This window comes from Saimiri boliviensis, chromosome 13, assembly GCF_048565385.1.
Source record: "Saimiri boliviensis isolate mSaiBol1 chromosome 13, mSaiBol1.pri, whole genome shotgun sequence".
NCBI classification, from domain to species: Eukaryota; Metazoa; Chordata; class Mammalia; order Primates; family Cebidae; genus Saimiri; species Saimiri boliviensis.
Window position 1 is genome coordinate 106,041,643 of NC_133461.1, and position 15,068 is coordinate 106,056,710.

Genomic DNA, 15,068 nt, shown 5'->3' on the forward strand with positions numbered 1-15,068 from the left:
AATCTATTCTAAAGTAGGTTTTTTATATACACTGATTTTTCCAACTACTAAAGCTTATCCCTTTAAGTATTGAAGCTTGTTAATAAAAAAAAAAATAACCAAAATCTGCCCACGTGTGGTGGCTCATGCCTGTAATCCCAACACTTTGGGAGGCTGAGGTGGGTGGATCACTTGATATCAGGAGTTTAAGACCAGCCTGGCCAACATTGCAAAACCCCAACTCTACGAAAAACACAAAAATTGGCCAGGTGTGGTGGTGCAGGCCTGTAGTTCCAGCTACTCAGGAGGCTGAGGCAGGAGAATCACTTGAATCCAGGAAGTGGAAGTTGCAGTGAGCAGAGATTGCGCCACTGTACTCCAGCCTGGGCGACACTGCAAGACTTTCTGAAAACAAAAATAACCAAAATCTGTGTAAACTATGTAGTTGTTCATTTAACAAAGACTATAAAATACCATTTAACTTTTTAAAGTTATTTTGAAGATAGTAAGCCCATGTTTATTCATGTTTATATTAAACAGCATAAAGTATACATATAAGAACGGTAACTTTTTGATAAATTAGACTGAATTACCGTTAATGCCAGTTGTTATACCGTGTTCTATTATGTTATACTCTCAAAGGCAATTCATGTGTAGAAAACTATTTGCCCCTTGTGGAAACAGGTCTCAAGTTGCTTTGCCTTCCCAGTCTGAGACAGTTTCTGTCTCTTCTCTGGATGTCAGCTGTCACATCTAGTTGCTCTTGGCCTATCTGCCATTAGTGGCTTCCTTCCACCTCAGTTCATGCTTCTAATCTTATCTGTTGAGGCATCCCCTAGTTATCGTTGTGGGGAAATGGCCTTAGATGGTCTTGAGGTTCTGAGTGTGAGCATTAGTGCTTTGATCTTGTGAAGTGACAGTGGCTGCTCAGAACTTCTCTTTGCTTGCTTTCCTGATTGTTGTCACAGTCACAGTGTAGGGCTCGTGAGCTCTTAAATGAGAGGTTACAGGTGTACTTCCTGTTCAAGACTTCTGGGACAATGTACCTAAAAGCGACTGTCATGTTTAATAACTGATGAGAGTAGCTGTTTGGGAGAAAAGCCACGTTGGCAGCTGGGTGGCCTGATGGATGATTTCACTGCTTTGTACCAAATCTCCTGGGGAGCTTAGAGACAGATGATGGGATGCAATCCTTGTTGTTCTGTGGATGAATTCCCGCCACACCGGAGTTTCAGTGTGGGTTTCATGCTCCTCAGCCTAGAACTGGGAGAAGCTCTCTATTAGGTAAAATCCCACGGTAGGCATACGTATTGAATGAAACTGCTCTTCGGCCTTAAAATGTCTCTCTGCTGTTTACATTTACATCACAGCTAACTATTAATATTTAGTAATTCCTGGATTGAAGAATAATAGGTTCATACAATGGAAAAATCAACATGGGTGGGTCAGGCTTTAGGCTGTGGTTCTGCTCCCCCTTTCTGACAGAGCCTGACATTTAGACCTGCATAGAAGGGCTCATTAGGACCCATGGCAGTTTGGATTGTAGAAAGTGTTTTAATGCATCATAAAACCTTCGTGCACTGGCCGTCTGCTGACACGGTGTGGCCTGGCAAGTTTTCATGCCTCCTTATTCCAGTATCTGTAAGGCCTTATTTTGGTATGATATGGTTAACAAAGTGCTACGGAGTGGAAAAAATATTTCCTTCTAGTTCATAATAAAAGGATAATTTTTATTATTTGGGAAAGAAGCGGTTGGCTGCAGTATTGAAAGATTGCCCCTCAAGTAACCGAGAGCGAGCCTGTGAGCACATGTGCTACAGCTTAGGCTTTCAAATAGCAACTTGTGTGCTTCCGCTTTGCCTGTAGCTGTCACTCCTCTGGTGAGAATGGTTTCACACATTTAAGAGATCTGACATGTCTGAGTAAAATTCTATAATTATCAAGTGATTTGTATTGGGAAATTGGAAAGTTTATGACATCGTAAATTATCAACTTGTTTTCCTGAATATATCATAGAATGATATTTGGATCTACTTGATAATTTTGTGGGATATTTCCAAAGAATCAATGAGCATGTACATACAGCTAGTGACTTTTCAGATAGTGTTTAATTGCATTATTTTCAGTACCTCAAGATTCCTGTATATTTTAGAGTATAATAAGACACAGATGGGAGTTGTGGAAACAAGACAAAATAATGTATTTGGGAGGCCAAGGTGGGCAGATCACGAGGTCAGGAGTTTGAGACCAGCCTGACCATTATGGTGAAACCCTGTCTCTACTATACATTTCCACTTATTTTCACTAGAGCTGAGGGTGTTTCTGGCTCTAAAATATTGAGCTCCTTGTCTAGTTAAGTGTTAAGAGATACAAATATGAACATGTGATAAGAACAAGATGTTCACATACTAGGATTATGTGGTGGGGAAAGAAATCTGTGTTGCTCTGAACTAAAGGTGGGTTAATCGAAGGCAGTCTGTAAGTAAGTTTTCAGTTTTAATTTAATCAGAGTAACAGATAGTAATTTTCGGGCCAGGCGTGGTGGCTCAACCCTGTAATCCCAGCACTTTGGGTGGCCGAGGCGGGTGGATCGTGAGGTCAAGAGATCGAGACCATCCTGGTCAACATGGTGAAACCCCGTCTCTACTAAAGATACAAAAAAATTAGCTGGGCATGGTGGCGCGTGCCTGTAACCCCAGCTACTCAGGAGGCTGAGGCAGGAGAATTGCCTGAACCCAGGAGGCAGAGGTTGTGGTGAGCCGAGATCGCGCCATTGCACTCCAACCTGGGTAACAAGAGCGAAACTCCGTCTCAAAAAAGAAAAAAGAAAAAAAAAAATGTAAAAAATTAGTCATGCGTGGTGGTACGTGTCTGTAATCCCAGCTATTCGGAAGGCTGAGGCAGGAGAATTGCTTGAACCCAGGAGGTAGCGGTTGCAGTGAGCCGAGATTGTGCTATTGCACTCCAGCCTGGGCGACGAGCAAGACTCCATCTCAGAAAATAAAAAAAGGATGTATAATACATAAATTATATCACCCACAAAGATAATTTTAATCCATTATATATACCTTTCTTCCTTCTGTTTTCCATTCCTGGATTCAATAGGTATTTTCCTACGTTGGAATAGATCCTCTAAATATTTGGATGAAGCGTATGAAGAAATGGTTAACATCATTGAATATAATAAGGAATTACAAGCAAAAGTCAATATCCTTAGAAGGCAGTTGGCAGAACTGGAAACAGAGGATGGGATGCAAGAGAGTCCCTGAAAGGTCTCCTCACACCCTTCGTAAGGACCTTCCTGGGCCTGTGTCCACCTCTCTCTCCTTGTGCCCTTCAATTCACTTTACGCGGTAGCCTTGAAGTAAAGGCTTTGGACGTGGGTCCCTTCTAACGTAATGGATTTCTCAATACTGTGTGAATAATGAAACTATCGTAACTCATGTTTCATGTGGCCTGTTAGGCCCTGTCACTTGGAGCAGGAAGGAGGTGCTAGTCATTTTATTTTTACGTGAAATAGATGACCTATTTAATGCCATTTGTGTTCATGCCATTTATCGAAAGCTTTTTTTCTGTGCCCACTCCCTAAACAGCATTCTAGAGCAGTCAGGGAGACAGTTAATCTCTCTAGGGACTATTTGGTGGTTTTAAAAAGGGTCAGACTTTTAAACCCTCTGAGCATAGAAATGTTTCTCAAAATGGTAGTGATTGATAAACCGAGAATTTTGTGTTTAACATACCATTTCCAGTGTCTTTGCCACATCAAATAACCATTTTCTTTAAAATAGTTTTGGACTAACGAAGCTGAATCTGTTCTCATTCTTGTTTGTCAAGAAAGGAAAATCTGTTGTTCAAGGTAAATTATTTCTTCAAGCGCAACAGGTATGGTCCTCTGATACTTACATTGAGAAGAGTTAAATTTATTTTAACGTAGACACTAAAAGTATGTGCAATATAGAATTAAAGTAGGAATTTGTTACTGGTTGAGAATTGTTACTGTCGAATTGTTTTTATTTTAGGTTTTGACCATACATATACAATGTGTATCAAATGCTGGTTGTAAAATTAAACCATCATCTAGAATAGAGTTAATTTGTTATAATCAAGCTACAAATACGGTTGTCTTAAACCAGAGATGATGCACTGCCCTTGTCTAAAGTTCTTATTGCACTGGTTTATATATGTATGTGTGTTTTATTGTGTGTGTTTTTTTTTAATTTGTAAGTATTCTAAGAGTTTACTAATACTAACGTTAAAATTTTCATGTTGACCTGAGCCTTTTGCAGATTTATTTTGACTCTATTCATTTGCCCATTATGTGTTAAGCAAATATAGCTTAAGTGAAGGGGGATGTTTGTAAATATGATGTAACTCTGTGTTTTAAACTTCAGGACAGATTTGAGTGTTTCAGTGTTACAGAAACAGTGATGGCTGTATTCATGCTCTGCCAGTTTATGCCTGCAACTCCAAATACTTGTGGTTCGGTATTTTGCACCTACATTTCTGTTAGGTGACATTGCTCATTTTAACAGATACGACCAATTCTAGTTGTTCTTTAAAAGGATAGTTATGAGTAATCTTTAAAACCATTTTCATACCATCTGTATATAACCAGTTCGGTAAAGAACAAACCACACTGAACCCTGCTTTAGAGCTGTGTATTGAGCTAAAAATGTAATTTTTAAAAAATCGACTAGCAAAATCTGTGGCTACATAGAGAGCCTTCGAAAATGGCAAATACTTTGTATCACCAGTTGTCTAAGTTTCATCTTTCTTCTGCTTCCTCAGCCTTGTAGCAAAGGCTAGACAGCAGCCCATAGTCCACAGTCTCTTTGGGAAAATTTGCCTGCTGCCCTCTTTAAGCTCAGCTTATTCTTGACTGACTTTCTGTGCTGTAGTTATGAACCTTCAGGCATTATAACCCCATGGCAAGGAGCCTGTGAGGTGTAGTTGCATCTCTGCATTGTGTGAAATGGCCGTCTTAGTTTTGTAAAAAAAGGAGACAGCCTCGCTTTTGTGTGTCCCTCAGAATTGCTTGCTCTGTCTGTTAATACAGCTCACCCTTTTGATTTCTCCTCTTTTCGTCTCAAGATTGTATATGAAGGAGCCCTTTTCTTCTCAGCCAACAGGCATGTAAGGAAAACCATCTAGAGAGTTTTCTTTAGAAGTGACTCCCATTAGCTAGGTGTGTGCCTGTGGTCTCAGCCACTAGGGAGGCCGAGGCAGAAGGATCCCTTGAGCCCAGGAGGTTGCGGCTGCAGTGAGCTATGATCACATCAGTGCACTCCAGCCTGGGCAACCGAGCAAGACCCTGTCTCTAAAGAAAAAACCAGAAGTGACTCCCAGTGCTTATATTGATAGGCCCATAGGGCGTCCATGGGTGGAAACTTGCGAGGGAGTTTGTGTTCGGCTTGGTCATGGAGCGATTTCCGTGCCATCAAGTTAGACCCATCTTCCTGATGAACATTTGCTGTACGAGTCAGAGTACAGTCATAGCACGGAATTTGCATTTCATCTTCTCTGTCTTATTGAGACAACAATCTATACTGTTTTGACAAGTTTGCATTTATAAGTAGGGGTTGTCCAAACTTCAGATCTGTGTACAGGTTGTAAAAATAAACTTTGGTGTCAGTGCATCTTCAAAAGTGTCATTTGGTAATGCAAATATTGGAGTTTTCCTAAAGCCAAAAACTCTGTCAAAAATAAGACGTTTTCAGGCCAGGTGCGGTGGTTCACGCCTGTAATCCCAGCACTTTGGAGGCTGAGGCGGTTGGATCATGAGATCATCCTGGTCAACATGGTGAAACCCTGTCTGTACTAAAAATACAAAAATTAGCTGGGCATGGTGGCCTGCGCCTGTAGTCCCAGCTACTCAGGAGGCTGAGGCAGGAGAATTGCTTGAACCCAGGAGGCGGAGGTTGCAGTGAGCTGAGATCACGCCATTGCACTCCAGCCTGGGTAACGAGTGACACTCTGTCTCAAAAAAAAAAAAAAAAAAAAAAGGACATTATCAATACAATTGGAAGAGGGTTTTTTAGTAGTACTGTTAAGTTTGTCCTTTCTTGGATAAGAGTAGATAACATGGATACACTCATGAGAAGACACTTGTTAAACATTTTATTTGGAGAGTTGCCTTTGGTAAATGTGGTATTAAACACTTTAATGAAGAGAATGGTGGCAGAATGAGTGAGCAAGCAGATTGCCCTGGAGGAGCAGGCAATAATCACTTGAGAGATAACCAGATTCCTACATATTCAGCATCTTCTCTATTCATGTGGAGTGAAAGCTGGTTTTTATTTGGAGACACATAATGTAGGCCCCACAAAGGATATTTTTTAAAATACAAGGGATCATCACAATCTTCTGTCGAACATATAAGGATGCTTAGATTCAAATAAATACTTTTTTTTTTTTAATCAGAAGAATGTTGATGGTTGATTATATATTTTTAAAAACTTGAAACTTTTTTGGTGGCAGGACTTTTCAATAAATATTTATTTGGCCAAAGTTTTTTATTTTGATTTTATTAAATGGGAAGAAACAAGCAGAAATAGTAACATTTGGTAGCTTTAAAACGATCTATAAATATATCTATAAATATAAATCTCAAAGCAAGATTTTAAAGTGACTTTTGAGAAGACTTGAGGGGACAATAATAGACATTCATGTCCAGTCCCATGTGGGGAATTTTAAAACATTTCTTTGAACTTTGAGACCTTTAGAGGTGGGATTGTATTGCTTTTTGTTTTAAAGAATGAAATTTCATGAGATTTTAGTCTTTGATTCAGTCAGTATTTGGTTTATGTTAAATAAAAAGTCAATTATCATGGAAAAGATTTGACCATAATTTACTTTCTTCAAGTGAAAAACAGGAATAATGTTTAGTTGCACTTTGAAAAATCTACTTAAAGGCCTAACTCTTGTAGTTATCTGGTTTCAGGAATAGCTGTCCTAATTGTCAGCCAAAAGTAGGTCATCAGGTTCACTTATCGTCAGACCTTAATCCGAGTTAAAGGTTTTGGTATTTGTCTACTTCTAGACAAAATGAATGAAAACAACACAAGGGTATTATGAGCACTCTTTATCAGAAAGGTATTTCCTGGACCCAAAATGGGCAATAGTTAACAATAGTTGATCCTCTATTCTGGAAGCTTTGAAATTTATTAGAAAATGAAGTCATTCAGTACATCTAATACAGTTGTTTTTTGTTTTTTTTTAAATTGGGCAACCCTCAGAACTGAAGAGGTTCAGAGAGCTCCCAGGTTTGTGCTATACCTCAAGACCATGTAGATAAGCTACTGCTTATTCTTTTGCATTGGCCAGGCCTGTTCTCCTCCAGTCCTGGTATTCTAAGTTATTACCAGATAGTATTTTTATGTTACCCATCATCTTACAAAATATTATAAGACTGATTTCTTCATTTATATGTATTCTCAGGTGATGAGATATATACTATAATTTTCTTATAGTATCAGTTTTCTTTATTTTCTTGGATAAAACTACTTCTACCTTCATTTGGTCTTTATAATTCACTGTCCACAGCATCTTCCTTTAAACCAGTAGTCCCAGAAGAGACCCTCTGAAATTCTAGGACTGGGTTTCAAAATGTCTGAACTTGTTATCTAAATCCTTTTTAAGAAACCTGATGTCCTAGCTCTTGAACTATACTGTGGAACAGTAGTTTGCAACTAATTTAATGGAAGATGGTGGGGCTCACTGCAAGCACTACATTGTCCTGCAGAGTAATTCTGATGATAGTTTACTGAGTTCTAGAGCCATTCTCTTCAACTGTCTGCAGGTCTAAAGATTTAACTGTATTTGTGATTTGTAACAAAACTGAGCTGTACAACACTGCCTGTGTCTGTCTGGCCAAGACAATTACTTCACTTCTAAAATGTACATTTCTTTGGAGAGGTGAATTATTCTACAAAATACACCCTAAATCTCATTGTTTAAAAACCATATTGATCTAATACCATCTACACAAAAATGTTGTACTTGCAGAACTTAGTTTATTTAAAAAAAAAAAAAAAAGAATGTGTATTTCTTCAATAGCCGGGTATTTGGATTGTACTCTTGATATATTTGAATGTGACTCTTGGATTTAAGTGCATTATTACTCATGGCTTAATAAAATTGCACTGTATGGCAAATGTGTCTATAATGTATGCTTTGCTGAAACTTCAAAAGTGCTGTAGGTACAGGTTTCTATATTGTGAACCTGTCTACACACACATACGTATATATAGTCTTAGGGAAAAAACCTGAATTTTGTAAGTCTGTGTAACATTTTAATATTGTTTGTAATATTCACTAAGTGATAATTTCACCTATATCCTATAACTGTAATAATCATTCACCTTGAGTTGGCCGGTTTGTCAACTGAATTTACTAAATCAAGAAACAAGTCTTGTTGAATGTGGTACTGTTCTTAGTGTGTGATATTTATGTATGGTGTTCCTTTGCCTCAGAGGACAGTTGCACAGATGGCTAGTGTTAAATTTCTATAGACAATGGTAATAAAATTGGAATATATTTGTGCTGGTAAATCTGTGGGCTTATTTTGATTTTTTTTTGCAAATATTGGTGAAGGTTTGGATGGTGTTTCAATTAAAACTGCTATACATTTTTTTACCTTCTATTGTGAAAAAATTGAGATCTGCAAAAAGGTTGCAAAATAGTACACTGATCTTCCATGTACCATTCACCTAGATTGAATAATTAGTAACATTTTCCACATTTGCTTTAATACCGTGTGTGTGTGTATATACACTGTTGTTGTTTTGCTGAAATATCTGAATTAGCTGCAGACATTGTGACTCTTTCAAATACTTCACAGGTATGAATTAGGAGTATGTATTTTATATATTGCTGAGTTGGTATGCATTAATATACACAGATGAATCAATGAGGGTAAAAGGAAGGCTCTTTCTTAGAGTGTCAGCTGTTAAATGTAGAAAGAAACTGGAATTAGAAAGCCACTATTTGGCAAATTATCACAGTAATCATTGACTTAGGCAATGCCCATCAGTGAATGGCAAAACTAGAAGGTGGAAGTTTGTGAAGAACAGAATATAGTCTCCAATAGCTTTCCACAAAATGTTTACTAGTTACAAAGGAGAAAATACTAACTTGTATAGTGAAAGGAACTAGTAGATACCACCCTATCTAAGAAAAAGTTATCATTAGTAATGGGACATACCAACATCATGTGCCTTCTGAAATGATCCATCCGGAAAGAGCACCACTTTGGGAGTGAAAAAGCACAACCGGAATCTAATTATGAGGAATCATCAGACAAACCTAAAAACAAAATAAGTGATCTGCTTTCCTCCTTCCTCTTCTTCCTCCTTCTCCTTCTCCTTCTCCTCTTCGTCTCCTTCTTCCCCTTCTTCCTCTTCCTCTTCCTCTTCCTCCTCTTATTCTTTGTTCTTTCTTTTTTTTTTTTAAGTCAGATGTCTGCTGTCCAGGCTGGCATGCAATGGCATGACCGTAGCTCACTGTGTCTTGGAACTCCTGGGCTCAAGTGATCCTCCTGCTCCAGACTCCTGAAGCAAGTACTGCAGATGAGCACCATCATGCCTGGGTAATTCTTTTATTTTTTTGTAGAGACAGGGTCTTGTTGTGTTGCCCATGCTGGTTTCGAACTGGCCCCACGTGATCCTCCCACCTTGGCCTTCCAGTGATTAACATAGATACATAGACCAATGGAACAGAATAGAGTACACAGAAATGGATATGTAAATGTCAAATGATTTTCAAGGATACCAAGACCACGCAATGGGATAAGGACAGTCTCTTCAACAAATAGTATTGGGAAAAACTGGATATCCATATGCAAAAGAATGAAATTGAGCCTGTACCTTACACTGTATACAAAAATTAACTCAGAATGGATTAAGATCTAAATATAAGATTTTAAACCTTAAAACTCCTAGGAGAAACCATAGGGGAAAAGCTTGATGACATTGGATTTGACCATTTCTTGGAATATGACACCAAAGAACAAGAAATAAAAGCAAGATAGACAAATGGGACTACAGCAAAATTAAAAACTTCTGCACATCAGAGGAAACAATAGAGTGAAAAGACAGACTTGAAATGGAGGAAAATATTTGCAAATTATATATCTGATAAAGGGTTAATATTCATAATATAAGAAACACACAATTCAAAAATAACAAAAGCATGATTGAAAAATGGACAAGAGACTTGAATAGACATTTCTCCAAAGACGTAGATACGGCTAACAAGTATGAAAAGATACTAAACACTAGTCATTAGAGAAATGCAAATCAGAATCACAATGAAAGATTACCTCACACCTGTTAGGACCATTATCAGGAAAACAAAATACGTATTGGTAAGAATGTAGAGAATTGGAACCCTCACGGACTGTTCGTAGTAATGTACACTAATGTAACTTCTTTGGAAACTAGTAGAGAGGTTCCTCAAAAAGAAAAAGAGAAAAAGAAAAAGAAAAAAAGAGAGGGAGGGAGGAAGGACACACTTCTAGGTATATATCTAAAGGAACTGGAGGCAGAGTCTTGGAGAGAGAATTGCATACCAGTATTCCTTGTTTTGCTATTGACAGGCCGAGGGGGAACTCAATGCAAATGTCCATTATTGGGTGAATTGGTATACATACAATGCAATATTATTCAGCATTAAAAAGGAAGGAAATCCTGTCCTATGCTACAACATGGATGAACCTCAAGGGCACTATATTAATTAGTCCAGTAATGAGAAAATAAAAACATTATATAATTCCACTTAGGGATTTAAGTCATATTCATAGAAACAGAAAATAGAATAATGATTGCCAGGGGCTGTGGAAAGGAGGAAATAGAGAATTTCTTAATGGATATAGAGTCAGTTTTCAAAAGAAAAAAGGTATAGATATCTTTTGCACAACAGTGTAAATACAACACTACTGAACTTTACACTTAAAATGGTTAAGATGGTAAATTTTATATTACACTTGTTTTTTTTTTTTTTTTACCACAATTAAAAAAATATTTTAGGCTGGGCGCGGTGGCTCACGCCTGTAATCCCAGCACTTTGGGAGGCCGAGGCGGGTGGATCACGAGGTCAAGAGATCGAGACCATCTGGTCAACATGGTGAAACCCCGTCTCTACTAAAAATACAAAAAATTAGCTGGGCATGGTGGCGTGTGCCTGTAATCCCAGCTACTCAGGAGGCTGAGGCAGGAGAATTGCCTGAACCCAGGAGGCGGAGGTCTCGGTGAGCCAAGACCGCGCCATTGCACTCCAGCCTGGGTAATGAGTGAAACTCTGTCGCAAAAAAAAAAAAAAAAAAAAAATTAAATATTTTAAGGCATGTTGGTTAATTCCTATAATCCCAGTGCTTTGGGAGATGGAGGCAGGAGGATCACTTGAGGCCAGAAGTTCCAGACCAGCCTGGACAACACAACAAGACCCCATATCTCCAAAATTAAAAAGAATTAGCTGGGCATGGGGTTGCATGACTGTAGTCCTAGCTACTTGGGAGGCCAAGGCAGGATTGCTTGAGCCTAGCAGTTTGTGTGTGTGGTGTGTGTGTGTGTGTGTGTGTGTGTGTATTATATATATATATATATATATATATATATATGTTTTAAGGTGAATTTTGATACATCTACTTTTCAACTTCCAAGTATTTTAAATCAGGAATGTATGTAGAGTGACATCAGCAAAAATGGTGGAACAGGCAGATCCAACTGTTTGTTCCCACACAGAAACATAAAAAAACAAGCAGAAATTGTCAAACTATGTTAGACCTCTGGAAAACATTCAGAGGTTTACAGCCACCAAGCAAATCAAGAAAAATGAATCAAGAAAAAGACTACTTGAAAACTTGAGGAAGCTTTGTGACATTTTTTACCTGATCTTGCCCCCAACACCTCTAGCATGGAGGCAGTTCCAGCCAGTTTTCTCAGTGTGCATCTCTAGTGTCTGGTTCCGATCCAGCTTTATTCACAGATCAGACTTTACTCACAAAGTATTGCTTATGTCTGTTTTAACTTGTCTAGGGAACTTCTTGAAGGACTGACAAAAGGTGCTCTTCTCTGTTCCTTCTAACTCAGAACCCAAGCTGGAAATATGCATTTGGAGCATTGCTCAAAAATGCTCTAAGGAGAACTGAAAACCTGCAGACAACTGGGGCAAAACTTTGCAGTCAAAATAGTAGACCACCTAAAGCTTGGAAAGAAAATATAGGGAAGATTATTTGGGAAATTAAGACATTCAAAATAACTAATGTGCAGGGGAGCTTAGAAGGCCACAGGGCAAAACACGTGCTCTGAAAAGTCCTGAGCAGACCATAAGCTTTTTATTTACGGTTGATTCCTAGGTTTGGTGCAAGCCTGGATAAGTGTTGAAGGAGGATCCTAGTACAAAACTGATCTATAATGACTGGAAGAAGTTTGTGTGTGTGTGTGTGTGTGTGTGTGTTTTATAAAGCTGCTGTAATTCAAGGACATTTTTGTCAAAACTAACTGCACATGAACAATGATTTCAGTGACCACGCTTTCAAGAATACAATCTGCAAAAATAATTTAGAAAATAAACATGAACTACTATAGCCTTCGATAATAGTAGTAATAATAATTTGTATTATTATTGAAAAGTAACTGAACGTATAGACTACAACATCTTTCAATAATAATAAACCCTAGGGAAAGGTGAAAGTCTAATTTCCGTTGCACATTATAATACTCAGATGTTCAGTTTTTAACAAAAATATCACAAAGCATGCAAAGAAAAAGGAATGTGGCTCATTCACAAGAATAAAATTAATTGAAAGGAACTACCCTTAAGGAATCCGAGACTTTGGACTTACTAGACAAAGACTAAACAATTGTCTTAAATATGCTCAAAGAGTTAAAAGACAACTAAAGGAAATCAGAGAAATGATGGTTGAACAAAATGAGAATATCAATAAAGATATAAAAATTATAAAAAAGAACCAGGTAGAAATTTTGGAGCTGAAAAGTGCAACACTGAAATGAAAAAAATCACTAGAAGGGTTTAATAGAGGTGGTGGGGATTTTTTTGCTCCTGCCCTCCCACCCCCACCCCGAGATAGTCTTGCTCTCTCGCCCAGTGCAGTGGCATTATCTCAGCTCATCGCAACCTCCACCTCCTGGGTTGAAGCAATTTTGCCTCAGCCTCCCGAGTAGCTGGGATTGCAGGTGCGTGCCACCACACCCAGCTAATTTTTGTATTTTTAGTAGAGACAAGGTTTCACCATGTTGGCCAGGCTGGTATCAAACTCCTGATCTTGTGATCCACCCACATCAGCCTCCCAAAGTGTTAGGATTACAGGTGTGAGCCACTGCACCCAGGCTTCAATAGAGTTTTTGATTAGGCAGAAGAAGGAATCAGCAAATTTGAAGATAGAGCTGTTGAAATTATCCAGCCTGAGGAACAAAGAATAAAGAAAAGTGAATAGACCTAAAAACTTGTAGGTTACCATCAACTGGACCACCATATGATTTGTGAGAGTCAGTCCTAGAAAAAAGTAGAAAATATTTTTAAAATAAGGGCTGAAAACGTTCCAGATTTGATGAAATATGTAAGTCTACAAATCCAAGAAGCCTCTACACAACCTCTAATACCATAAACTCAAAGAGATTCACACCAAGACACATTGTATGAAAACTATCAAAAATCAACAAAGAATTTTCAAAGTAGCAAGAGAGAATCAACTCGTCACATACAATGGGTCCTAACTGAGATTATCAACTAATTTTTAATGAGAAAACATGGAGACCAGAAGACAACAGGATGATATATTTTAAATGTTGAAAGAAAATAAAAAAACCTGTCAACTGAGAATAATCCAGCAAAACTGTCCTCCAAAAAATAAGGGAGAAATTAAGACATGCCTAGATTAAAACCAAAAGCTTAGTGAGCTTGATACTGCAAGATGTGCCTGACAAGATACTCTAAAGGGAGTCCTTCAGTGAGATGAAAGAACACTAGAAGTAACTTGAAGCCATATGAAGAAATATCTCCAGGACAGAAAAATACTAGGGCAAATATAAAAACCAGTATTTTACAACTTTAGTTCATAACTTTTTATTTTTCATAGGAATTAAAACCATAAATCAATTATAAATCTATGTTAGGGAGCTTGTTACCACTAGATTTGCCATACAAGAAATGCTAAAGGGATTCCTTCAAGGTGAAATGAAAGGATGGTAAACAATAACTCAAACCTGAGTGAAGAAATATATTTCTGGTGGCTGTGGTTTGAATGTCCCTTCTAAAATGCATGTTGAAATTTAATTGCCATTGTGATGGTATTAAGAGGTGGAACCTTTAAGAGATGATTAGGTCATGAAGGCTCTGCCATCATGTATGGATTAATGCCATTGTCATGGGAGTGAGTTAGTTATCATGGGAGTGGGTTCCTGATAAAAAATATTCTGAAGTTGAGCCCTGATCCCTTTTCTGTCTCACACACTCTCTTGTCTTTCCACCTTTTGCCATGGGATGATGCAGCACAAGGGCCCTCACCAGATGCTGGCCTCATGCTCTTGGACTTCCCAGCTTCCAGAACCTTGAGCCAGATAAGTTTCTTTATAAATTATCCAGTCTGTGGTACTCTGGTATAGTAGAAGAAAAATAGACTAAGACAATGACTGGTAAAGTAAATACAATGGCAAATATAAAAAAACAAAACCAAAAACAATATTATTGTAATTTTGGCTTCTAACTCCACTTTTTGTTTTCTAAGGAATTAAAAGACAAAGACATAAAAATAAATCTATGTTATCGAACACTCAATGTATAAAGATTTGGGACATCAATAACAAAGGGTGTGGGACAGAGCTGTATAGTCATAAGTTTTTCTATGCTATTGAAGTTAATTTGGAATCAGTTTAGATTGTTTAAACTTTAGGTTGTCATATGTAATGCTTTTGGTAACCACAAGGAAAATATCTATGGAAAACAAGAAGAAATGAGAAGGGAATCAAAAGATATCAGTACCAAAAATAAATAAACTGAACACAACAGACAGTCATGAGGAAAATGAGGGGCAAGAAAGTTACAAAACATACAGAAACAAGTAACAATAGCAG

At 37.9% G+C, this 15,068-nt stretch overlaps 1 protein-coding gene across 3 annotated transcripts in view; it reads left to right on the plus strand.

Annotated features, from left to right (window-relative positions):
* Positions 1 to 14,576, plus strand: part of MTMR9 (myotubularin related protein 9) — a 57,873-nt gene extending 43,297 nt beyond the window's left edge. Inside the window, exons 10-11 of one of the 3 annotated variants that reach the window (XM_074384162.1) lie at positions 9,431 to 9,565; positions 14,488 to 14,576. In XM_074384162.1, the coding sequence (XP_074240263.1) occupies positions 9,431 to 9,531 (101 nt within the window). In that variant the 3' untranslated portion in view covers positions 9,532 to 9,565; positions 14,488 to 14,576. Of the gene's footprint in view, positions 1 to 3,084; positions 8,529 to 9,430; positions 9,566 to 14,487 lie in introns of those variants that run through there. The other 2 variants (XM_003944175.4, XM_074384163.1) reach the window with 2 other exon arrangements.
* The last annotated feature ends 492 nt before the right edge of the window (positions 14,577 to 15,068 follow it).